The sequence below is a fragment of the Alosa sapidissima genome, chromosome 21 (assembly GCF_018492685.1).
Source record: "Alosa sapidissima isolate fAloSap1 chromosome 21, fAloSap1.pri, whole genome shotgun sequence".
Lineage (NCBI taxonomy): Eukaryota > Metazoa > Chordata > Actinopteri > Clupeiformes > Clupeidae > Alosa > Alosa sapidissima.
Genome location: NC_055977.1, coordinates 20,954,407 through 20,979,695, shown reverse-complemented (window position 1 = coordinate 20,979,695; position 25,289 = coordinate 20,954,407). Strand labels below are relative to the sequence as shown.

The window sequence follows — 25,289 nt, the reverse complement described above, 5'->3', positions numbered from 1 at the left end:
TTAAACACCACGATAGGTACAGACTTATCAATAGATATAGATACACATGGTCAAATACACACGACAGGGATAGAAACTTTTTTTAAGTGTAAAAATTCAAAACAACTGCCTGCTGCCGTTTCCTTCCTTTCTTGCTTGTCAGCTTCTGCCAATTTTGCCTCCTTTCGGCTCTGATGATTGTCACTTTCAAAATTCAGCCAAAAAAAAATGTAATCATAAAACCTAACCGAGCTAACACAAAAGGAAAAAAAAAACAAAAACAAACAGAAACGCCGCTGTTGAAACAGCAGGCAAGTCTCCGAAACAGTGCAATTGGACGACCCCAGGTCCTTGGGACGTGAAGTCAATATGAGGACAAGGGTAAAGGAAACTAACGTCCAACCAACTCCATCTCCAGAAAAACTACAAAAAACAGGAGCATCCATCAGGAGCCAAAAGGAGGAGACACCCATCACCCACCCAAACTCCCCAGCACACATCCCCACCTTTTAATCAACAACAACAACTGGATCCAGCAGACAACCCATGCATGCACACCAAACACACAGACCTGCGCACGCTACACACATTACAGACTCTGCTGAGAGATCCGTTAGCATCTCCTTCAATGCTGAACTACCAAACATCTAGACAGCTGACAGTCCCCACACCATCGTAATCATCCTCATCATAATCATCGTCGTTGCATCACCACCACGATCATAGTAAGAACAACAATTAACAACAAGAGCAACAACAATGCATCATCTAACTCTAAGAACAGTCAAGATAAGTCACGAAAAAAGTCTCTTATTTATATTAAACTCTTACAAATCTGATCTGAATTTATAAATGCATAAAAGGTAGGAGGGTGGGGGTGGTGAAGAGTGCCCTCTGCTCACTCTGACAAAGTCAACCTTTAATACACACACACACACACACACACACACACACACACAACGAACTAGGCCTGACAAGACAAGATGCCTTCTTTCACTAGTCCACCCAGACTAGCTATCGCATTTAATTCAAGACGCACAACCGTGTACTTACTTCCATAACTTAATCACCATCACCTAAACGAGGGCACTAGGTCGTCACTCAGGACACCACAGGTTACTGTGGCAACAAGTGCGACTTCCAGGGTGCTCTCCCCAGTCGACCACACAGGAAAAGGGGCACGATACTTGATGCTGCTACACACCACCGCCGCCAGCTTATGCAAGTCAGTAAAATCTACCGAAAGACGCATATATAGATGTAAATATTTATATATATTTATATATGTGTGTAAATATAAAAAACTGAGGCATTTACAGCAGTTCTCCTTGATTTCCCTTTACAATTCAGTGGCCTGCCATGAAACACACACACACACACACACACACACACACACACACGCCCACATGTATACACACACACGCGCACGCACACGCACGCACACAAACGCACGCACACACACGCACGCACACACACGCACACGCTTGCAGCTAGTCTTTGCAGAACAGGAGATAGAGAAGTAGCAATGGGCAATGGCTACCCAGGTCACCTCGTTTGTAAAATATTTTTGAGAGGAGAAAAAGTTAAAACACAGTTGTAAAAAGGAACGAAAGAAAAAACTTCATTGTCATCACCTCTGAAAGTTGAAAACGCCCCGCGCTCCCTGAACCCTTCCCCGCCCGCCCGCCCAACGCCATAGACATTTGTGACATTTTTGTTGCCCCAGAGGGCTTGAGGTAAAAGTGAAGAGAGTCCTGCTTAGCTGAAAGAGGCAAAGCTTCACTTGCCAAGATGGCAGCTCTGTGTTGCTCGCGCTCAGTGTATCTTTACAAAAAGGAAATAAAATCATAAAACGACAAACAATGACAACAATAATAAATTTCAACATTCAAAATGAAGAAATTAACTAAAAAAATGGCTCAACTTGGGTTTTCCTATGTTGTGTGCGTGAGTGTGTGTATGCGTGTGTTATAATATTTTTTTCTTTTTCTTAAGTTTTTTTTCTGTGTGCATTTGAAACCCGAAAGCCTCTCAGTGCTGGATTGCTGGTAGAACGGCGGTTCCGTTGGGACCGGTCTGCTCGGCTTGGACTGACGGCCTGGTTCGCTGGCTTACGGAACCGCTTCGTCGCAGAAAAAGACGCGCGCGCAAGACAGAGATAGAGAGAGAGATAAATGACAGAAAAAGAGCGTGGATAAACAAAGAGTATTTAAAAAGAGAGCAAGGGCGCCTCCTGCTGGCTTGGGTCAGGCGAAGTACATGGTGTGCTGGGTGTCATAGTGAATCTGGACCGCCTTGGCCAGGGCCAGAGGGTCACGACCGTTGCTCTGGCCCGAAACGTGGCTGCCCTCCGCACTGCAAGAGAAAGAGAAAGCGAAAGAGAGAAATAGAACAAGAGAGGGAGGGAGGGGGAAAGAGAAAGAGAGGGAGGGAGGGGGAAAGAGAAAGAGAGAAAGAGAAAGAGAAAGAGAGAGAGAGAAACAGAAAGAAAGAAAGAAAATAAGAAGGTGTTAGCAAAAGTGCAAAACCAACCAAATGCAAACACCAACCTCACAAACTATTCTGATTCCTCCCTAGCTGTTCTGTACACTCAGTACACGGTCTCTTTTCTTTTGAGAGTGACCCATCTCAAGTATAAGTCCGGGCCTTACCTGTCATGGTCTTTGTCCACCAGGTGGTAGCGCGCCCGGAAGGCCACCAGGCGGGCGTAGTAGGCTGGCGCGGGGATGGAGACGGAGCGGGTGCAGCGCACATAAGTGTGGCACAGCTGGTAGGTGAGCAGCTGCAGCTCGTCCGCCGTGAAGCAGTTGTCGTCCCACAGGACGTGGTAGTGCGAGGGCCGGCTGGTGCCCTGTAAGATGGCCAGAGAGTGTTTGAGTACAACGTACACACACACACACACACTTAGGCTATACACTAAGGTCAACCCCTGGTGGGTGACTGGAGCAGTTAAGGCAAATTTGGTTTCAAAACTGACCGATCAACTTTTAGCAATAGATATAGTAAAGGTTTTTCACATCTGGTATTTATTTACACTCGTCCAAAAACACAACAACAAAAACACAAAAAAAAGTCTATTTAGCTCTACACAAATATTATGTGGATCATCACAATGTAAAACACTTTCAGATTTGAAAATGCTGGCATCATTCATGAGGTCATTTAATCCTTTTCTCTGTGTGTCGGGGTGGACAAGGTCCTGCCACTGACCTGAATGCCCGCATGGCTGCACAGGTAGAAGTCAAACTCAGACGGGTGAGTGATGGTGCTGTCCACTGTGGTGCCTGCTGGGACGTTGCCACTCTTCCCCACCTGTAGAAAGCAACAACCACACAGACAAAAAAAATAACAAAAAAAATCAATGGGGGATATCGCGACCACATACGGTTTGGGACAACTCGGTGAAATGTACACACATGTACAACTGATGTGAATTCAAAAATGGCACTGAGTATTCAGCCATTTAATCAGGTACTCACTCACTCAATTAGGCTATAATCAACTTCATACTGTAAAGCTTTTGCCTTTCTATCTAGCTCATCAGAAAAATTGCATGACACCTTCAATGAACAAATACAACCATGTGGTTTTGTTTTCACCAAGAGCAGCCGATAGTTTGCACTCTATGACAAGAGGAAATGATGGTCCAGACACCAGCAGTCACACTGACAACCATGAATTTGCCATCAATGAGCGGAAAACACAGGAAACCAGTTTTGAATTTCGTTTTGTGGCACAAAGACATTTTCAATGACTCATACTTAAGCAATAATCAGTTGGACACCGTGAAAACAAAGTCTGCCTGGCTATGAGTAGCACTGCACCCAAATAGAATTTGCTCAAGAATTACTCAATCATTTTATGTAAACTTTTGTCTGCACAACAACTAACAGATGCGAACTTGGACATCCGCTGAGTGTGGATGCTTTAAGATCTCTTCACTCACCCGCTCAGCCTTGTCGGAGCAGAAGAGGCGTGTGTGGTGGCGCTTCTGCACCACTATGTAGGTAATGCCCGGCCGGTAGTCCTCCTCCAGACTGATACAGGCCTTCCTGATGGCGATCAGCTCGGGCCAAGCCACCTGATGAGACATCGGCAGACCATTGAGCAACCACAGGCTGGTAGTGCACTCTCCGACACTAGTTCTTTTGCGGTCCCTTACTCACAAACCATAAAATATAGGCAACCACTAGGCTTGGGTATCGAATATTGGTTGGAACTGGGACTATCTTTGCGATTTTCCCAGAATCGTTCAAAAGTTAAAATTTCGATTCCTAGTTTCGATTCCCAGTCCGCCGACCGGAAGAAGAAACGGCTGAACACCAACGAAGAAGCGCATAGTTCATAGAATTAAAATTCATGGAGAATGTCAGACTATTTCATTCAGAAAGCAGGGTTCCGCGGATCCTTAAAAAGTCTTAAATACAACTGAATTTTCGAAAGAGAGGTATTAAATGTGTGTATGGGACCGCCAGCGAGTGCAAGAGAGCGAGTGATGTCTCCATCCAGTTTCGTGTATTTAAAAAGCAATTGTAGAAGAGACTAGGCTATTAGGCTACGGGAGGAAGTGTAGTGGTTGCAGAGTGAAGATGTTTTTCACGGGTTTGGTTAAAGGTGTGAAAACGGTAATAATACAGTAGGCCCATGTACAAAATAATATGCCTGACGTTTTCGTGGTGTAGCTGAGGCCTGAGAGATAGACAGGTAGCCTACGTGGATAGGTTGGCCATATGTTCGAATTTAGGCCGGACATATGGATTTTAAAAGCCCTGTCTGGCATCCGGCGCAGCCTCAAGCCAGACGCTCATTTGTTCTCCTTTTTGGAGTTGCGCTTGGCATCTAAAGTCTTTGCTCGGACGCAGCATCGTTTCACAAACTATGGACGCGAAGACTGCTGGTCAAATTATGTGCAGTGCTTCGCAATCAGGAGGAAATACTGTATATGTTAAGTTGAGCTGTTTGCATCTTTCCAGCGTGTGTTGCTGGCCTAGCCTAGGGAAGAAAATATCTGTCTAAGTTATAATAGCCTACCTGTAATATCTGCCAGCAGCTTGCTTGCCAGCGTTTCCCAGTAGGCTAGGCCTACTTCGCTAAAGTTGTGTAATATAACCGCATATTTTTTGAATGTCGGCGACAGCTACATAAAAAAAAAAAAATATGTGCGTTCATAATACGTGCGTGCTTGAGATGAAACTAGTGTTAATTTTATCACCTATTTTTAATTTAGTCTTAGTCTTAGAGTCTGTCTCAATTGGTGTACTTATGTGAGTACACTTTTGTGTAGTACACTATGTGCACTGTGTGCTTACTGGCGGAGTGCGCAAATTTTAACAAAATAGTATTGTCTCATATCAAACACTAACTCCGTGCACTTCACGGAAATGACGATCGCAAACATTTTAATATAACTTTATTGGCGTCCTCAATTCGACAGTGACATGGTCATACTGTGTCAAAACATGAACCGTTTATGTTATAACTTGCTTGTACCTCCGTAAAGTCTGTTTTCCACTGCTGCTGCTTCAGCTTTCTCAACCGCGATTACCACGAGTTTGAAAACGCTCCCTCCCCTTCCGCTATTTGGCCAAGATGGCGTCCGTTAAGGGCGAAAAGTGTCCAGCGTTGCACACTCAGCTTTTTGACCGTTATGAGTGCACCATCCGGGAACTTGCAGCGCCCTTCGTGTCGTTGGAATTTTCAGTGTGAACACCCTCATACACTCAAATTAGGTATTGTAAGTGCAGAAGTACGCGATTTGAGATACAGTCTAAGTCTTGTGACGAAATGTCCTTTTTAGTCTTTGTCATATTTAGTCATTCAAATATCATTTTTGTTAGTCAAGTTTTAGTCGACTAAAAGTCTCGTCATTTTAGTGTAGTTTTAGTCAAAAGAAAACTAAAGGTATCTTAGTCTTAGTCAGTTTTAGTCAACACATTTTAGTCTTTTTTTATAACAAATTATTTCTGATTACCATTTGAGTCAAATAGTGTTTCACACATCTCAATTTTCCAACAATATTGTGTGTCCACAGGGCTACTCGTCTGTTATAATTACTCATTCTGATTTTTTGTCAGTCAGTATGTTTACATGCACAGGTAAGTCAAGCTACAGTTATAGCTCGGCTGGGATTTGACCATAGACAGTAAAAGATTTGACTGGGCCACTGTCATATTCGTAGACCAGTGTTTCTCAAAGTGTGGTCCGGGGATCACTGGTGGTCTGCAAGCTATCCCAAGTGGTCCGCGAGCAGACGTGGTAAAATATAATATAGATGAGTTGTTTGCAATATAACTTGTATGTAAATCCAAACAGTTCTGCAACACTGTCTATGTAAGATATGCCAATTTAAATCATACAGTATGAATCCTCTGACACAATAAGCAAAGTGCAAAGTCAATAAGCAAGGTGGTTCAGTGAGTATGCCTATTGTGTAGACTAATTATAGGCTACTGTTGAAGTAGGTCTAATCTTTTTTTTTTTTTTTTTTTTTTAGCTAGGGTTAGTTAAGTGGTCCTGAAACTGAAAAAGTTTGAGAAACACTGTTGTAGGCCAAACTATTAATGTTGTACTCCGCCTCGCTAGATGGCGATATGCGCCCAAACAACACATTCCCCAAACAGACTCTCCATCTTAGCCATAGCTAACCTGCTAGCGAACTTTCCATATTAGCTTACTTGCTAGCAAACTTTGCATCATCAGTCTAACTAGATGAATAGTTGACATTACATGCTGAACATTTTCGTATGGACATTCTGGGGGATGTTAATTTGTATGAGAGAAGCTTCAACTTCTGGGTATGTAGCATTGTGGCATAAAGCTTAGGTAGTTAGCTTGCTAACTCTGGCAGAAATCTCCAGTGTTCTTGTTCCATGTAGTTTCGTGTTGCAGCCACAGGGTTGCAGCAGCAGCACGTAGACTAGCCTACAGGAAAGCTGTTGCGTATGAACTCATTCGGAATATTTTGAAAACATAACAGCTAGATATTCTGTCTTCTCATTTTGTAGACGAACATGAAGGGAGATTTTATCTTAGTTTTTATTTCATGCAAAACATTTTAGTCTCGTCTTTTTTCGTCAACAATAATGCATCTTAAGATAGTCTTAGTCAGTGTTTCAGGACATTACTGCCGTCTCGTCATCGTCTCGTCTTAGTCATGAAAAAAAAGGTCGTTGACGAACATATTTCCTCTTGTCTCGTCTGACGAAATTAACACTAGATGAAACCAGCAGTTTTCAGCAGGATCATGCGAGGAGGACCTGTCTCTTAAATAATTTAAAACAAGTCAATGGTTTTACAATGTTTCAGTCAAGCTTTGGTTGGTTTAGATACAACTGGTATGCAAAATGTAAAGTAGTGGATTAACTTTAATTTACTGTGCTGCATATTGGAAAATAGATGCACATAGTAAATTATATAAAGTAGGCTTATTAAAATATGTAAATAGCTTAGTCTAACTTTGAAAAAAATATTGAAGGGAATCCAGTCCAGTGCACATGTCTTTGGCAAGTAGCCCTAGGCTACTACAGACACGGGTGAAGAACAGTCAGCCTCAGCAGTAAGCAAAACTAAATATGTACTGCCAGCTTCAAAAGCAAGCAGCCCAGACCCTAAAATTGGGCATTTATAGCTGTGAAGGTAATTCACACACAATTATTTTTCACATACACAGATGCACAGACACACACCTGCTTCATCTGTCCCTCAGACACCCCGCCTCGGTAGTAGATGATGCGCGTGGGCTTGAAGCGTGTGGACTTGTAGAACTGGATGAGCAACTCGCGCACCATGTTGGTGAGGTCCTGGATGACCTCCTGGCTGTAGAGCTGCTCTTGGGCCAGGTCCTGCCGCGAAGTCTGCACACGCACCGTGGCGCAGTAGCGGCTGGGATGGCCATCCATGCTGCCCACCACCGCAGCGATGGACGGCTTCTTGCCGTCACCCGCCGGCGGATGGGTCACATCTGCGCCCAGGAAGATGACGGGCTGCTGGAACACGGAGGGCCTGGGGGAGGAGAGGGACGACAAATGGTCAGGTCAAAATATAAACTTTAATACCTTGCTAATAGGCTCGTATTAGCTAATTAGCTAGCTCTCCTGAGTAATTAGTTGGGCAATTCCACGCAAAACGGTCACGTAACGCCAACTTAATACCATGGCATTGTGTTGCTGTTATGGGTGTGACAGTTTTGCGCAGATTTGCCCAGTAGTTAGTTAGTTGACTTGTTTTCCGGAGTAGTTAGTAGTTCGCTAACTGACTAGTTTTCCAGGGTAGTTAATAGCAATTAGCTGTTTCAACTTCAGGTTTATTTAAGGTAGGGAGTTGGAGGGATATATGGACAAGTTGGGAGTAAACAATGCCCTCCTACTCACCTCTGATGGGGTACCAGGACGTTGTTAATGCCACCGAGCTTGGCGTTGATCTTGAGGCAGAGGTTGGACAGGGTCTGGGGGGACGTCTTCACCACATTCTTCACCTGGACACACTGGGTGGCCATGCCCAGGAGAGTATCCCCAACACGCTTCACCTCAGCTGCAACGGAGATGGGACAGGTTGAGAATTACACACACACAGGAATGTGAGGACTTAATACTCCACATACTTGCTCTCTTTCATGGATATGAGGGAGGAACTAACACACATGATTAATTCCATGCACAGACAATGTATTCCCTTACCCATACCGAATGTGACACACACACACACACACACACACACACACACACACACACACACACACACACACACACACACCACACCAGGGTTCGTACACCTATTCCAATATCAAATTCAAGCACTTTCAAGGTCAATTTTCAAGCTTTTTCACCACTTTACAGCGGTGGCAAATGACATATTATATGAATAATAACTCAAAATGAATTTTACTTTTATCATTTAGAGATGGTTTTACAGACAAAATTGTGTTTCTTAATAGCAGGAAAAGAAATTAAAGGAAAACTTAAATGAGTCACCTGTCTGGAAGTAGACTTTGCTTGCTATCTATCTGGCTGAGTCAATATACAAAAAAAAAAACAATAAATAAATAAAATAAGAAAATAAATCACTCAACAAATAACTATTCTTTGCTGAATATGTGAACTCAAACTAATGTTAAGGCTCACTGTTTCATGACAGTCAAGACTGATTATGTCTTTCTTGCCTACGACGGCATGCAGACAGGCCTACATCTGTTATCATGACCTACCAAGTAGGCTAGCAATGCGGAGATGTGACGAAGATGACGGAGTCATATAATTGGATAAATTTAACTTCTTGCCAAACGGCACGATATGCACATAATGCATGGTGTTTTAATGTCCTTTCCACTTGTAGGGCCTATAAGCATTAAACCACAAAACTAAGCTGAAGTTTGAGACCTGACCAAGGCCGTAGCCAGGATTCAAATACAGAGGTCAGGGGTGTTGATAGAAATGTTGCCCCTCCGCGAAATATTATGGGGGTCTGGGGGCATGCCCCCAAGGAAGAAAAATTTGAAAAATAACCCCTTAAATGATGACTTATGGTGAATATTGCAGAAACTAATAGATAAATAGACATAAATATAATTTATACATTATAGCATAAATCACACTTAGAAATACAGCCTATTAGGCATATGGTACATTTATAAAAGAGCAAAGTAGCCCATATATGCCTATGAAAGACTTTTTTTAGATGCACCTGTATATTTCAAGAGCCTTTTCTCCAATTGGTTTTGAGGATATTGATCTCTGCTCCATCTTTAATTAAGAATGCTCTGCTTCTTCTCATCAGAGTAGTGAATGTTGCATTTATAAATTTCAGGGTCATAGGCTTCTGAGCTTGAACCTTCTGACACAGTGAGTGTCACATCTTGACTCTCACTCACTTGTGAGGGCCCTTTGCCTATTATTTCCCTCTCTTCTCTTAACTCTTTCTCCGCATTTCTGCCTGATTTCCCTTCTCCCATCTCCTGTGTAAATAACTGACCAATAATCAATATCATGCTTAGATAATATCCATATAAATATCTAGGCCTACTATTATCTACTATCTAGGCTACTATCTATATGCTACTATTTTCAGTGCAGGTTAGCTAGCTGCAATTCCACTGAATTTCAGCATAACATTTTGAGTAGGCCTTGAAGTCAGCTTTGTTCAGGTCTGACTATTATTTATTTTGGACAATGGATTTGTGGGTATTGAAGTTTATTTGAGCTGCGTGAGACACTGTGTTGCGTTCGTTAGTTAGGACAGCTCCGCGATAGCAGAGTCAACTCTACTTTCGTTTTGACATGTCAGAGGTATCTACTGTACAACTACGTGTTGCGTGACGGTGCGTTGATGCAAGGATAATAGTCTTGTCGGCTATTTTTAGTCAATAAATAAAACGAAATTTGAAGAAAGGTGACCTCTATGGTAGATACGGCCATAGCATGACTGGCGCGGTTTTGCATTCATATACCATAAAGTTTCGTCTCCCTCTTCAATCTAACTTTCTCCTTGTCTTCCAATGATTGAAGCTAAGTAGCCTATTCAATAATATGTTAGCTTTAATGGCGACCTAGCTAGCAATGCATCTGTATGACCCTAGCCTACATGATTTCTGTTCAACAGTCTGAAATAGCTGTTGCCATTTTAATGAGCTGTAACCAACGCTCATTAAAACGGCAACCTCACTTCATATTGATGGTCATCTCCGACGGTGTGGAGGGGGGCATTGTCATGCATGAAAACAGACTGGCAGATCCATAGACTGAGCAGATCAGTCACACACGCAGAGGCGCAAGCGAGGACCATGGCGGAGAAGTTTTAATTTTAAACTCTCCGACTTTCTGCATAGGCTAAGCTAACTATTCCATCAGATAGCTATTTGTGTCAAAAGAAATACAATTTCAAGCACTTTATCCGAAATGCAAGCACTTTTCAAACCTTAAAAACGCAACATTAAAATGCAAGCATTTTCAAGGATTTCAAGCACCTGTACGAACCCTGACACACACACACACACACAGGAATGTGAGGAATTAATACTCCATGTACTTGCTCTCTTTCATAGATATGAGGGAGGAACTAACACACATGTGATTAATTCCAACAAAAGAATACTACTTGGCTATGCCTGGACCGGTTACATCCACCCACACACGCTTAAATAACAATGGAAACCGAGAATGCAGCAATTCCCTCTCACCATAAACAGGAGTCTTTCCGGGCAGGATGACGACAATGAGCTGGAGGCCCACGTAGGACATTTTGAGGTGCTTGAACATGGGCTCCACACTGTCCGCTCCCTGGGCGTACTTGCAGAAGCACGGCTGGCCCTGGATGGGCATGCCAGCGTCCTTTGAGATCTTTCTCAATTGGTCTGTGAAGCTCCTGGTGTCAGTGAAAAAAAATAAACAGAGGATTTTCACTACAGAACACAATTTCACTACAGTTTTTTCCCTTTTTTATCTTTAGTGTTTTCTTACAGACCACTATAGTTTCCCCTTTATCCCTCCAATTCTTTGCACATCTCCCAGAGGTGCGTTCAAATTTGGCAAACAGTTCAATTTGAACGATATGGTGTCAACATTCCATTGTAACTGTTGTTGCCTTCGTCAAGCTCACGCCCAGCTCCACTGTATGTTCGCGGAGAACTACCTCCTCAGACTGTTTGCGTGCGATTTGAAAACGTTCGCCAAAAACTCAAGACAAACAGACACCCGTTTGCAAACATTCGCCTATGTTTGCGAATTTGAACGCACCTCTGGTGATTACTACATTTTGCTAATACAAAAAGGGGCATGGGAGCATTGTTATGGGAACTGTTTCTGTCTACACGATTAGCAAACGGGAAGAAGAGGAGTAGATAATGTAGAGGAAGAGGAAGCACTCACTTGAGAAGGTCCTCTCTGCACTGCTTCTGAGGGGCGAAGCAGGCCACGGCCCACACCTTGATCTCAATGCCGGCGTAGAACTGCTTGCCCCTCATGTCCCACACGCCCTGGTTGGGCGTAGCCACCGTCTTGTTCTGGGGAGAGAGTCCCTACACTCTTAGTGAACCCCTCGGTCTTCCCTCTGGCTCGCTGACACGAGCCAACCCATCCCACCCAAGCCCCAGCAGAACACAATAATACAAACAAACATGGCAGTGTTTACAAATAAGTCATCACTTCCTTTCAAAACTTGGACCACAGTAGTTGGCACTGTGTTCAGTACTGGGAATGGGAGGGTGAGATTGCTTTAAGCAAGAAATTACAGACTTGTTTCCACACATAAATTATATGATGGAGAAAGAAAAAAAATGCTTGTGTAGTCATTCAGAAGCAATACATCCCAGTTTATTTCCCAGAATAAACATCATAGAGAACAACACAGTTCCAATCTTCAAAAAGCCTTTCAAATTTAAAATTCTTCAAAATGTAAACATTCATGTTTGAACAAGCTTGTTTAAACACAACACCCTGAAGACTGGAGAATTCGGCTCTCTGTAAGTCAATAAGGCATTATCATGTAGGCCAGCGATGGCAATGATTTTTTCAAAGAAAGCAAAATTACTGTGGAGTTGTGCCAAGTCGCCCTTGATTAAAATTATACATTATTAACTTGGGGAGGCCAGAGAGACCCTGTGGAAAGAGGCCAAAACAGACAGCAAAGAGAGTTGCTTTTCTCCTCACGTCATAGTACAGAAAATTTGAAAGGACTTTTCAATAAGCTTTTAGAACAAAAGTTACAAAAGTTGTACAACTTCTACAACAAAAGTTGTAGAATGTGAGTTACTTATGGTTGGTTGAGTGCATTGTGTATTGTGCTCATGAGGAGGAAACCAGCTCGTCAGATTTTCCCCCATTTTCATCCACTCCGAGAGACAAAAATAAGACTTCATTACCCAGCAATACCGGTTTAAACAGTTTTTAGCCATATTACATGTAAATGCACTTAGGTTTAAAAAACTGCATTACATTACATTACATTACATTACATTAAAGTGAAATGATTTGATAGTAATGATAAAGCCACAGTAAATTGAGAGCTGAGTGAACCCAAGTGACCAGTAACTTTTCACCCAGGGCAAAACCTGGCTAATAAGTAGCCTGGCAGCTCCATGGAAACAATTTCGCTTCACACACACAAAAAAAAACTATGTTGACACAAATGTCAAATATGCAAAAATATTCCCTCTGAATTGCTGGGAGTAAATGGAGTCCAATCTTTGTCCTCATTAGGTTAGTCAAACCAACACACACTCACCCCCACTAGTAACCCGTCCCACCCGTACTCACCCTGCCCAGTGCCCCAGTACTCACCCTGCCACAGTCCCTCCCAGTGTCTGTACTCACCCGGCCCCCATACTGCAGCATGGGCGCTGGGAGGACCCGCCCGGTGACCTCAGTCATGTCGTTGTGAACGACTATACCGAACTCTTTCAGATAGGGGTCGGGGCCGCCAACCATACTGTTGCTTTTCACCTGGTGGACAGGGAGTCAGTCAGTGGTGATTATGAGTAATGTTAAGAGGTAGGATATCCACACATCATATAGTTTTACCTTGATTTGTATCTTGTGTTATATTTTTTACTCAACATCAGTTGGGTGTGCATACCTTGCACTTTATCCAATGCTAACTGATAATATTAAGTGCATATCACATCAGATAAGAATACACCAAATTCAAGATGGAAAACTGAATACCTACCCACCGAATATCCGAACAACTGAATGTTTGGGTATAGCCCTAGTTGATTGACTGGGATTGTTCGTGGCTTGGTCTGAGCTACTTAACTGTATATAAACATTGGACTGTTTTGGTGTGCAAACACTGAACATTATCAACATGAAGACTGAAAAGCATCCTAGGAGCTGAAAGATGAGCAATTCACTGAATCACAGACTGTACCTTTGTCTTCTCCAACAGTAAGAGTAGGCTTGCAGAAGGACAACCTGGATTGCACTCAAGTTCTTTAGGCCAGGTTATGTTTATTCTACCTCCGATGTGTCAGGAGTTGGAGAGTGTTTGGCTTTCGCAGCACAGCCTAAAGGGCTTTATCTTGGATTAGCGCATTCAATTGCACGGCAATAGCACTTGAGGAATGTTATGAATGGCGCGTCAAACAGTTCCACTGAAGCAGGAAAAATAACATCTGAGAGATGGTGTTGGGGGGCTAACGGAAAAAAACATTGACACTACCTGAGTTCCCACACACACTGAGTTCGCCGCCCATACACGGACGCCTTAGGCCAGAAACCGGTATGTGAAAATGGGCTCGATATTGGATAGGATTTACCCAGGATGGGAGCACTCAAAAACACAAGGAACTCCGCCAAGAATATGTGGAAACTTTTTACAACCCAGAAAGTGGTGTATTAGTTTCAGCACTCCCCTTCCTTGACATAAAAAAAGATAGCTGATCTAGGAGTGATGCGTTTAAGAATCCTGCATTCAGAACTGCACACTTGTGATCTAAACAAGCATGCAACAGAGTTTAGTACTTCAAAACAATTGAGTATAGAGACAGTGACTATTAAATTTCAATAATGAAGATGGCAACAGGCATCATTGGCTGTCAATCCTCTGAACCTGTGTCAGATAACAGGCTACAGAATGTGGGTTTTTGGGGGTGTCAGATCTTTCTGCAGCTGCACTCACCAGCCTGCTGATCTCCTCCTGCCGGTCGGGGGGCTGAGCGAGCTGTGGCTTTGATCATGGTGGAGGTCTGGTTATCGGTCAGCTTCTTTATACAACGTTGGCCTGCTACTATGTTACAGACCTGCAGAGAGAGAAGAGAAAGAGAAAGAGAAAAAGAGAGAGAGAGAGAGAAAGAGAAAAAGAGAGAGAGAGAGAGAGAGAGAGAGAGAGAGAGAGAGAGAGAGAGAGAGAGAGAGAGAGAGAGAGAGAGAGAGAGAGAGAGAGAGAGAGAGAGAATATCTATTGGTATTGGTTTCGGCACTGTTTGCATAAGTCCTTGAGCTGAGGTGCAGTTTTAAGAGTTTAAATGCTTGTAAGCCAGCATTAGGGGTGAGGTGATCTTATCACCATCATCCACATGCTGTATATATGTGCTGCAAAGCTGGAGGGGTGCATGTGTGTGTATGCCTGTGTGCATGTATGCATGCCTGCGTGTGTATCAAGGGGGGCATGTACTGACCTCGAGGGGCAGATAGGTGTGCTTCTGTTCCTGCCCCACCTGGAGACAGGGAAGGTGGGGGTATTTGAGCTGCAGGCTGTACTTCTGTTTGAAATACTGAGCCACAGTGCACTCCATGGCCTGGCCATTTTCTAGCTGGAGGGGGAACCTGCACCAGAAAGCAAACACTTCAGAGTGAGAGAGTCACACTTAAGTGTGTAAACAGGTGTCACAGTCTCGAACAAGCCACAGCTGAGGTCAAAACATGACAAACATTAACTGTGCTGTGCAAGTTAGATTCAATCTGCAGCAAGTGTAATTAGGCAAACTTGTGAACTTCTGCAAAATAAGTCTACCATGTCCACGCCTTTCAATGTTGTGTGCACATACAAAATAAGTAGAAGCCTTTGGAAATCTCTGAATGATTAATGCAAACAGACCACAGCTACTAATAACAGAGTGCAGAAACACATCAACAACTGTTTAGTTCTTTTACTGATGGTTATGACAAAGCCAAGGCAGTTTTATTTTTAAAAATGCTGCACAGAGCTTTGTATAAGACTCAACGAGGTTCAAGAGCTCTCTGTGCCCGGGCTGTTAAAAATGGCGGACACTCACGTCTGATGGCTGGCTGGGCGGCGGGTGACATTACACACACGATACTTCCTCTTCATCTGACCGCAGTGAGTAACCTCCACTTTCAGGCCTGTTCAAGCACGGAAACAGCAGTTGGTTTGCATTAGTGGACACTGAAACTTAAATTCTAATGAATAAGAATGACTGCCTAAGGCAAGACATTGAGATTGTGTTATAGCAGGCTTAAACTAAATTTCGTGCCCATCATCTCTCCTACAGTCATATAGCCAGTAAATGCACGCAATTCCAATTTCCAATCTAATTCTCATGTCACTGACAATAAGCCATATCAAATAAACAACTTCCAAACATCAGGCTTTCTGCAAGCCAAGATTGTTTGGCTCATCAAACTCAGTCATTAAGACAGGCAATGATATGGAAAAACAAGCAAACATGAAATCAGAAAATTGAGTTAGAAGGCGCTTGCAGTTATTTCTAGATTTTTTTGTGCCAAAATATAACTTCTTGATTATTGAAAAAAAATAGATAATCAAATTTAAACAACATTCCACAACACTTTCTTTTACAAGGTGGCCCACTTAAGTTCATTACAATAACACAGACTTGACAACATAAAAAAAAAAAAAAAAAAACACACCTCGAATCTCCTTGGTGAACTTGACACGCTGTGAATCTGTTAGGGGTTTGGTCTGCTCATTGATGTTCTGGATGTCCAAAACCTCGCACATGAACTCGATGACGGGCTGGGCTCGGTAGAAGGCAGTGGCTGAAACTTTGGGGCGTGAGGAGACACAAACACAAGCAAGGATCCTCAGTCATCTAGGTTAGTGACCAATGGCCAGTTGAACATGATCCTCCTAAAAACAAGCTTTTTCACTTTCACTATTTGGACTCTTCAGTTCTGAACTGCTGAACCGTTGCAAAGCATGAGCGGACTCCCGCCGAGGTCTTACCATCGATGTTGAGCATCATGTTCCACATGGCCGGGCGGACGGACTGATGGAAGCCGAACCACACTTCCCTGCCTCCGCCGAGGGGGTGGTAGTAACCCTCTGGCGGGGAGAAGAAAGAGCGCCCAACTGGGGTGTATCTGCATTACAGAGAGGGAGGCCAAGATGAGAAAAGAGCCCTTCAGGCTTATTTCGCAACCCACTTATTTTTCACCCTTAAAAAGCTTCATTTGCAGAGCATACTGCCGTCAACAATAGATTCATCACCAGAGCTGAAGTCATTTTAAACAGATGTATGCATGTGTAGCCCCTCTACTTTTGACCCCCTTTTTTGACTCCAAACTGCTCTGGGTTACCTCATGGAGGGCAGATGACGGGTGATGACATCCAGTGCCTGCACAGAATCCTCAGGGACCTCGTTCAGGTGACCGGAGAGAGCCTCCAGGAGCATCTGCAGGCTCACCACCGATACCCACTGCAGAGACACCTTGAAGGTCTGGTCTTTCCCCTCACCTGGCAGAGTCACCTCCAGATCCACCTGAGGGACAAAGGGACAGAGAGGAGTGAAGAGAGAGGGAACTAAATTACAAATGGCACACAGACACCGATTACAAGGGTCCCTACGCTGAATTCCCTACTCCCTACCCACTGCACAGGGTGTAAAATTCACAGGGAACTCGGATCACTAAAACAGTTTTATTTGGAATGCCCTGCTAGTCTATAGTTGCCATAGAGATTTTTGGATTCACAAGAAAGTGTCCAATGTATTATCCATTCAAAACAGTGGAAAGTTAGCTTGCTAACATTCAATAGTTGGCTCACAGCATTTTAAAATTGTTTTGGGATTTACAATAACAGGTACAGGTCTAAAAAAAGCCACACAAATGACGTTTATCTGCAAATACGGCCGCTTCAGACCATCTACTGAACTCCGGGTGCCATCTAACTTCCGGTGAAGTGATGTAGCTATGTTCACTAGCTTTCTACACGTTGTGCAGTTCACTTCGAACTGAACACCGTCGCTCCCCATTGCACCCATGATGAGACCATGACGGCATTTGCAATGACAGCACAGCAGTAGCATGGTTTCCTTTCCCTTCACCTGACCTACCTAATTAACCTCACTGCAGCAGACAAACATTAAACTACAAACAAATACAATGCAAATTACAGATTATTAACGCTATAATCTGAGCCTGAGAAGTTTAATACTGGCCATGGACAGCATCCCAATGGAGTTGGTGAGGTAGGGAGGTGGGTCCTTACCCGGTCTCTTCCGATGGGCAGTGGGTGAGCCGTATACATGTTCCGCTTGCCATCATATCCAGGTTGTCGGTCCCCAAAGATCTGCATCTTAAAGTGCCTGACCATGGTGTCAACCACCTCTCTGTGAGACAGAGGGAAAGAAGAGAGAAAGAAGGAGAAAACAGGAAAGAGAAGGATAAGATCAAGCTCCAGTGAGGAAAAAAAAGCGACAAATAACATTACCACACTTCTTTTGTTTGCACACTCCAACACACTTGACCGCACGCACCTGTTGACCCTCCGTGGTCTCTTTTCTGGCTTGATGTCGATGTCATAGTGGTAGACATCGATCTTGGGGATCTGCACCTGGAAGTGATTGGCCAGCAGGCGAATCGGCTTCCCCACGGTGCCCAGGCCGGGTCGCCGTGGTGGCTGGAAGAGGGAGGGAGGGGCAGCAGGGGGGCCTGAGGAACAACACGCACAGAGACAAACGTAGGTTTGCACATGAGCATGGACATGTCAGATAATCAATACATATCTTATAAGTGGCTGAACACAACTTGCTGCTACATAACAATAGCATATTGTAAGAAAGTAAGAGTGCAGTGATTAGAACTGACACACACGCACGTTTTTTCTTTATTTTTTATTTAATAAGCAGATCCAAAACGCCTTTGTGAGACAGAATCAACTTGCTTGTGGTGGTTACTCTTACAACTAGGGCTGCAGCTATCGATTCTTTTTGTAATCGATTAATCTAGCACTTTATCGATCGATTAATCTATTAATCGGATACATTTTTTTTTTGCATTTTTAAACAACCAAAACACATAACGAAAATGACATGGCTGTAAAATGATCAAGCAATTGGCACAGAGGTATTTATTCTAACTCCAACATTAGGCTACAAAACTAAGCCCATTTATTGCAATTTACCCATTTAGTGTTTTTAAGTGTCAGTGCCATCAATTAAATAATGTTCAAAATGCTCTCTGTAAAATTGCAGCCTCTTGTGCATGACTTAGCTGGGCGAACAAAGCTGCCCATACTATGTTGTGAAGTGCTGGGAGGGAGAAGAGGGAAAGCAATTTAATGTATTAATGTGTAGCCTACAACAAGTTTCATGCTGTAATCTAGACCTGACATCAACATAAATATCCGTTTTATGTAGATTTCTACACCTGCAGCATTTACCATTAGGCTACTAACAAATAATTTTACCATTAGGCTACTAAAAAAATCATTTCTGGGGTGAGCCTATTTGCTATGGTAACCTAGCAACCTGTGTGTGCACGCGTGCGGTGCGTGAGGAAAGATGAGGGTGCATGCATGTGTGTGAGGGGTTCTTTTTTAGGCATACTGTCTTGCAATTGAACGTGAATAAGTTTACCTACTTAAAAAAAATCAAAGCTAAACAAGCTATCATGACATCGCTACAAATACAGTATGTGATTAAAATCAGCCAACATCAATGTAGGCAATAGGCTACGTAGATAGATGATAGATAGGCTAGATAGATTGATAAATAGCCTAGCCTACTTTATTGACGCTTGGTGAAACAACATGGAGTGGATATTTAGTGCGCGTCATAGAAATTTAACGAGGCTTCGAGGCAGGGTTTTTGCCTCGAGTAATTTTTGTAATCGAGTTATTCGAGTAACTCGATGAATCGTTTCAGCCCTACTTAGAACTTGACTGTATTTTAAGTGAATCACAAAGTGAAACACACACACACACACACACACACACACAGTAAATTACTACAAACATATGAGCCACGAGCTCCTCAGTCCTCTATACACAAGTCGTGTACACACAAACCAACACAAGCGTAGCCTATGCCTGCAAGCCCTGACACACCACAGGAAAGGCTGTTGCGGTGGGCCTTGACCTCTGACCTGGGAGGGCGGCCACAGGGGACATGGAGAACAATATAGAACAATGCAAACCCAATTACCGCCAGCCCAATGACAACCCACTCCCCCCGCCCTCCCAAACGCACACAAGCCACCCAGACAAAGAACAGCGTGGCCGAGACAGAAAGCGGCACGGCCATATGGGGGCCAACAGAGACTGGGATTACTCACTGCCTACACACACACACACACACACACAGCTTATTCTTATTGCCGTATGTATGTCTTACTAGACACGGGTGCACTACCTCAGCCTGCGCGGTTACTGCTAAATCTCCACTGAAACCACTTAACATGGTTCCCCCTATGATATAAAAAAAGGCCGCCTTAACCAGACTCCCTTTAAAGCACTGCCCAGTGTTGGGTTCTGTCCCACTCACCAGTGGGTAGAGAGAGGGAAAGTCCCTCTGAGGCTTGAGGGGAAGAACTACTGTACCAACAACGCGTGACATCATCTTCTGGCAACTAGCCTCGCTTTTAATGCCTGAGGTTCAGCATAAGGAAACTGGAGAATGGCGAGAGGACTCACGACTAGACCAATTTGGGGGCGCAAGAGTGATACGAGTGGGCAGGAGAGATAACTAGTGTAGTGTTTGTTTTTTTTGGGGGGGGTTGCTATTGGCGAGTAATATAGGTTTGGGGATGGGGTGAGAATGAAGCTTCACTGATTTTCCAACTGATGAGTAGCTTGCAGGAGTCCAGTCTCTAATGTCCTGACATGCTCTAGATAGCCAGTCAGGCGGAAAGGGGATTGGGATGAGGGCGAATGGGTGGGGAGGCTGGGGGTCAATCTATACCCCTCTGTTTCACCCTCCCCTTCCACGCCCAAGCTCTTCCTCTGCTTTCCAAACACTCATAAGCCACTGGTTGCTTCCCCCCCCCCCCCCACACACACACCCTTCCCTCATGAAAACCCACTGGGGTAGGGTTAGCAGGTCAGGAGTGGGTTTGTACTTGGTAGCCCTGTCAAGACCCAGACACACTCACACACACCAAAAGCAGAGACGGCTCTATATTTAGGCCTCTCAGCTGGTGCTCAGGAGCTGTGGCGGTGTCACCGTAGTCCCTGGGTAGAATGCTAGCGGCCAGCACCCCCTCACTACTTTGACCACACACTGGCGCACTCCACGTCTGGCTTCACCCCTGGATCTCACAGCCGCGGCTCATCTATCAGCAGGATCACTGGAAATGCACTGTACATCACACTGTGTCTCCACTTGACAACCTGAACCGCCACTCTAATTTTTGGCTACCCGCTCAAAACTTGGAAAGGCCCTGAGTGAAATTTGTGCATTAGCGATGAACTATTTTCCCTGTAAAAGAGTGTCTTTTCTTCCTGAAATCCGTGTACGGGTGACTGCTAAACATCATCTTCAGATAGGTTCTAAAAATGTGTTTTATTCAGCATTCTGCTGAAATTAGCACTCATTGGAGAGCAAAGAATGCTAGACATAAACTCAGGAGTCGGTGATTAGCACAAATAGTTAACTTTCCCTCCAACATGGCAGTGCCAGGTAGGCAAAACAGATAGCTCTAGACATGACCTCTACAAAGAACACTGTGGCCGAGCTTAGCATAAAGAAACAGAAGACTGCAGTGATGAGTCAGTGGGGACACCGCAACATGTGTTCACAGTCAACTGTGAATCACCTGGATTAGAGGCAAGATCCACTTTTCACCTGCCCAATTTGTGATGTCATGAGCTGATGTCTCGTTTGGGGTAAAACTTCTGTGTTGTCTCGAGTTTACATCATGTGAACCTTGACGTTTGAGCAAACTCGAAATGTTTTTACTGGTCTTAATTGCATGTATTGTTTTATAGCATTTCAGCTCTTCCTTCAATTTGTGTTCTGTTTATGCAGTTACCTCCACAAGTCATGTCTGACACTTAATCTCTTTGAAGTCAAGTCATGTCAAAGCTGTATTGTTGCTGCTTATGACTAAGTTATTCATATAACGGGCTTGCATGATAAGCGTACATTTATCAGAGGCATTTTGACACAATGCATTGTAGCCACAGAGACAAATGACAGGATGACTGTCAAATCCCAGTTAAACTGACTACACTTTGTGCCTGAACAAATTTGTAATATCAATTGAATAAATCCAAATTAAAATATTAATCTTAGCTAATTAGACAGCCATCTAAGTAATGAGGCCTCATACAATCTTCAAAAAAATCTGTGAGATAGGACCTCAACTATGCCAACACAACAGGCATGAGTGACCTAATCTTTTCACAGCGGTTCCCAGTTTAACTCACGGCAGGTAGCCCAAATCACACTGCTTCAGAGAATGCTGTAACGATGTAATCAAAGAGAAATTAATACAAAAATGCATTTAATATTAATTCCCCTAGGCATACATGGAATATTTGTCAATGGACAGAAATGAGCTCAATAAATTACACATGATGAATATTTGAAAAGACCACGTTATGGCTGCATTAAATAACTAGTATTCACTAAGCAGATATTTTCACAAAAGCACTCATTTAAAACATACTAAATATGAACGTCTACTCCCTGATCCCTTGGGATTTTGAGCCTTGGTGGCAGGATGTTATATATATATATATACACACATCTTATACTTACAGTAGTCATTTTTTCCACCATTTTTCTACATTTCCTAATGTAAGTTATTGTTACGGTCCCAGAAGTACTCTTGTGGCAAACGGTCACACCTCTTGATTGAAAGAAAATTGCACTTTAAACCTCATCCCTGAGACCTATTAGTCCAATTTCATGCAACCTGCTACATAGGATGATCAATTATGATGTGAAGTACGCATTTCAAGAGCATAATTTGTTAAGCAACTTCAGTTGCCAGGACACGACTAACTAACTTAAGAGGTAACCTCTATGAATGTATCCATTATTTTTGGCTGTGGCTATTGATTTTGAAGCTGGTATGATAGTCATTGCTGATCAACCAACCACTGACAAGTTAGTAAAGCAATGCATTCACTCTTTGACCTGCCTTGTGGGATATAATGCTGTTGAGTAATCGTTTGAACGGCTGCTAGCATGGCAGCCTAGTGAATGCATTGTGCTGCCTGAATTGGTGCATTTTCACACGTATTACCTTAGTAGTATAATTAGCCTTGGGCACTGATGGTACTGAGGAAATCAACTGGGTTGAGATTTGAAATGGACAATTTTGGACTGGCAGTAAGGTGTTTTGCGGGGTACCGCACTTAAATGACAGTTAATCTCAAATCTGACATTTTGTAGTGCTTGCCCTACTACTGTAGATGAGCAGGCCATGCTAATTTCTTTGCATGAGCATTTCATGAACCCTAAACACAGTCAAAATGGTTAACAAACCAACAAGATTTTTTTTGTGTGTATATGGAAGTTTGTATCATTGGTCCAGTGAGCAAAAATGATGCTGGTACATAGTGTTGATGTTTTGCTGATGTTAGTGTTGATGATTTTGTTTCAAGACCATTTGTTTACAAAACATATTTAGACTTCAAAGAATGTATTTTGAGTGTCGAGAAGCTGTATTCTAATCATGCATTATCAATTGCATAATCATACATGGAACACAGTGAAACCAGGACAGCCGATCGTCCTCAAACGAATTCAACCACTTCTCTGTTGGCTATGCACAGACTTGTCGGTGTGTCGTTAACTGGACCTTCTGTGAAGGTGTGGGGCGAAAAAAAGCATTTCTATAAGTTAGCTTTATTATCTGAAATCCAAAATAATTCTACCAATGCAGAATTACTAGACAAAACATGCATTTTCCCACAGGCAGTTCTCAAACTGTAGGTAAGGCCCAGTAGCCCTCGTGCGAGGACTTATTGTGAAAATTGCATTGCGAACATGTGTATGTATTTAGGCTTCTGTGTTTTTAAACGTTGTACTGTTACGCTTGAACAATGTTCCGCGAAAACAAATATGTCCATTTCACAAGTTCAAGAATACATTTGGACATAAACGTGCAAGCAAATGTGAAGAAAAGAGAATTAGCCCTACGTGCATTTGGCTCATACATACTAGCTGTGTTACACCATATTCTGCCATGCTGCTACGATTATAATATCAGTAAGGTTGACTAAACAGCTGCTAATCTCAGTTTTCTACAGGATTCAGTGAGCCACGGGAAATCATTACACCAATATTACGGACACGGCTGCCAGAGATGTGTACAAACCGAGGTAGCATTGGACACGGAAAACTACATCGAATGGCTTCCATAGACGACAAAATAGGTGGAAATGAGAAGTCGTCGTTACACTGCAGTGTGAAACAGAACCAGGCGTTCTGGTCGTTTGCTTTCTGAAACAAATGTTCAAATACAGTCAATCAAAGACAAAGAGCGTCGAGTGTACTAAACGACGATGCCATCTTGATGCATTGTTTTGTAGTTAACATTAGCTATCGCTATGCTGCTTAAGGCCAAGCTTCCTGCCACAATCAATAGAATAGGTAGAAGCGCGATTGGCCAAAACACGCATTGTGTCCATTGCACAAGACTTGCTGTAATCGAACAGTGACAGACGCGCGAAAACCATTACCTCCAGCATGTTTTGTAAAGGCATTACCATTTACATCTCCACTATTCAGAGTGATCACGCTGTACGAATAGGATGCAAAATTCCATGTTGTTCACGTGTTCCTCATTCAGTGCATCGAATCGCCTTTCACGATATTAAAATTGATTACTAGTCCAGCACTATTAACACGTATGTATATCTAGCAAACCACAGTTTCATAAATTAAACCAAGCCAAAGTGGTAAGCTTGCTAGCTGCATGACAGCAGACGTGCGTCCACACACACGACACGGAAGAAGGTCTTGGTTAAATCCCCCACACAGTGCCGTGCTGCCCTCCTTGGCTACCTGCTGCTTTGAACGCCAGCAAACAAATTAGCTTGTTGGACCAATAGTTCATGCTTGATCCCATTCTAATCGTATGTTAAAGGTTAAAGTTACAATAATGTAGAAATATCATCAAGCATGTTTATTAGAAAAATACATTAGGGCCTGATATCCTCGTTTGTTTTCGTTCTCGTCGTTGAGGCCTATCATGCAATCATCCACGGCCCCCAGTGAGGCAATCCATTAGCCCGCACTACTCTGTCACAAGGCTTCTCGTTTTTAGCTCTTACCGGGTCCGAGCGCTTCCATGGCCGAGGGCTCTCTCTCCGTCTCTGTCCCGGCCTGGCGGCTCCGTACCGACACTGAAATTGGGGGCGGTATCTCGAAGCTTAGTAGGGCTAATTTAAGAAATGGAAGAGGTGCGTAGATGTCCACAGCCCTTCGAGGGTGCGTTGTCTTCTGAGTGATTTAAAGCAGATCCTGGGGATATTTAACCGAGCATGCGTCAGGACGTATGAATACAAACTGCGCGTGCGCGACACAAGCTGTCTGACAAAACAGCAATGCTAACATTAGTTGGAGAATGAACAGTAAGGTAAATTTTATTGGAAATTAGCGGATTATTATCAACAGACTAAAAAAAAGTGATCATCAACTTAAACTGAGTGTATTTTATGTCTGTCCA

The 25,289-nt window shown here is 43.3% G+C and overlaps 1 protein-coding gene across 1 annotated transcript; it reads right to left on the bottom strand.

Moving 5' to 3' along the window:
- Positions 1-1,655: 1,655 nt before the first annotated feature.
- ago4 (argonaute RISC component 4) lies at positions 1,656-25,089 on the bottom strand. Its single transcript, XM_042076160.1, is given in 19 exon segments — positions 1,656-2,334; positions 2,631-2,830; positions 3,190-3,291; positions 3,926-4,060; positions 7,665-7,980; positions 8,349-8,508; positions 11,150-11,334; positions 11,838-11,971; positions 13,281-13,409; positions 14,587-14,616; positions 14,618-14,707; positions 15,086-15,233; positions 15,683-15,770; positions 16,299-16,433; positions 16,615-16,751; positions 16,968-17,149; positions 17,878-17,998; positions 18,146-18,320; positions 24,895-25,089. Coding segments are annotated over 19 exon segments (2,595 nt in total). The 5' UTR covers positions 24,914-25,089; the 3' UTR covers positions 1,656-2,225.
- Between the last annotated feature and the right edge of the window lie 200 nt (positions 25,090-25,289).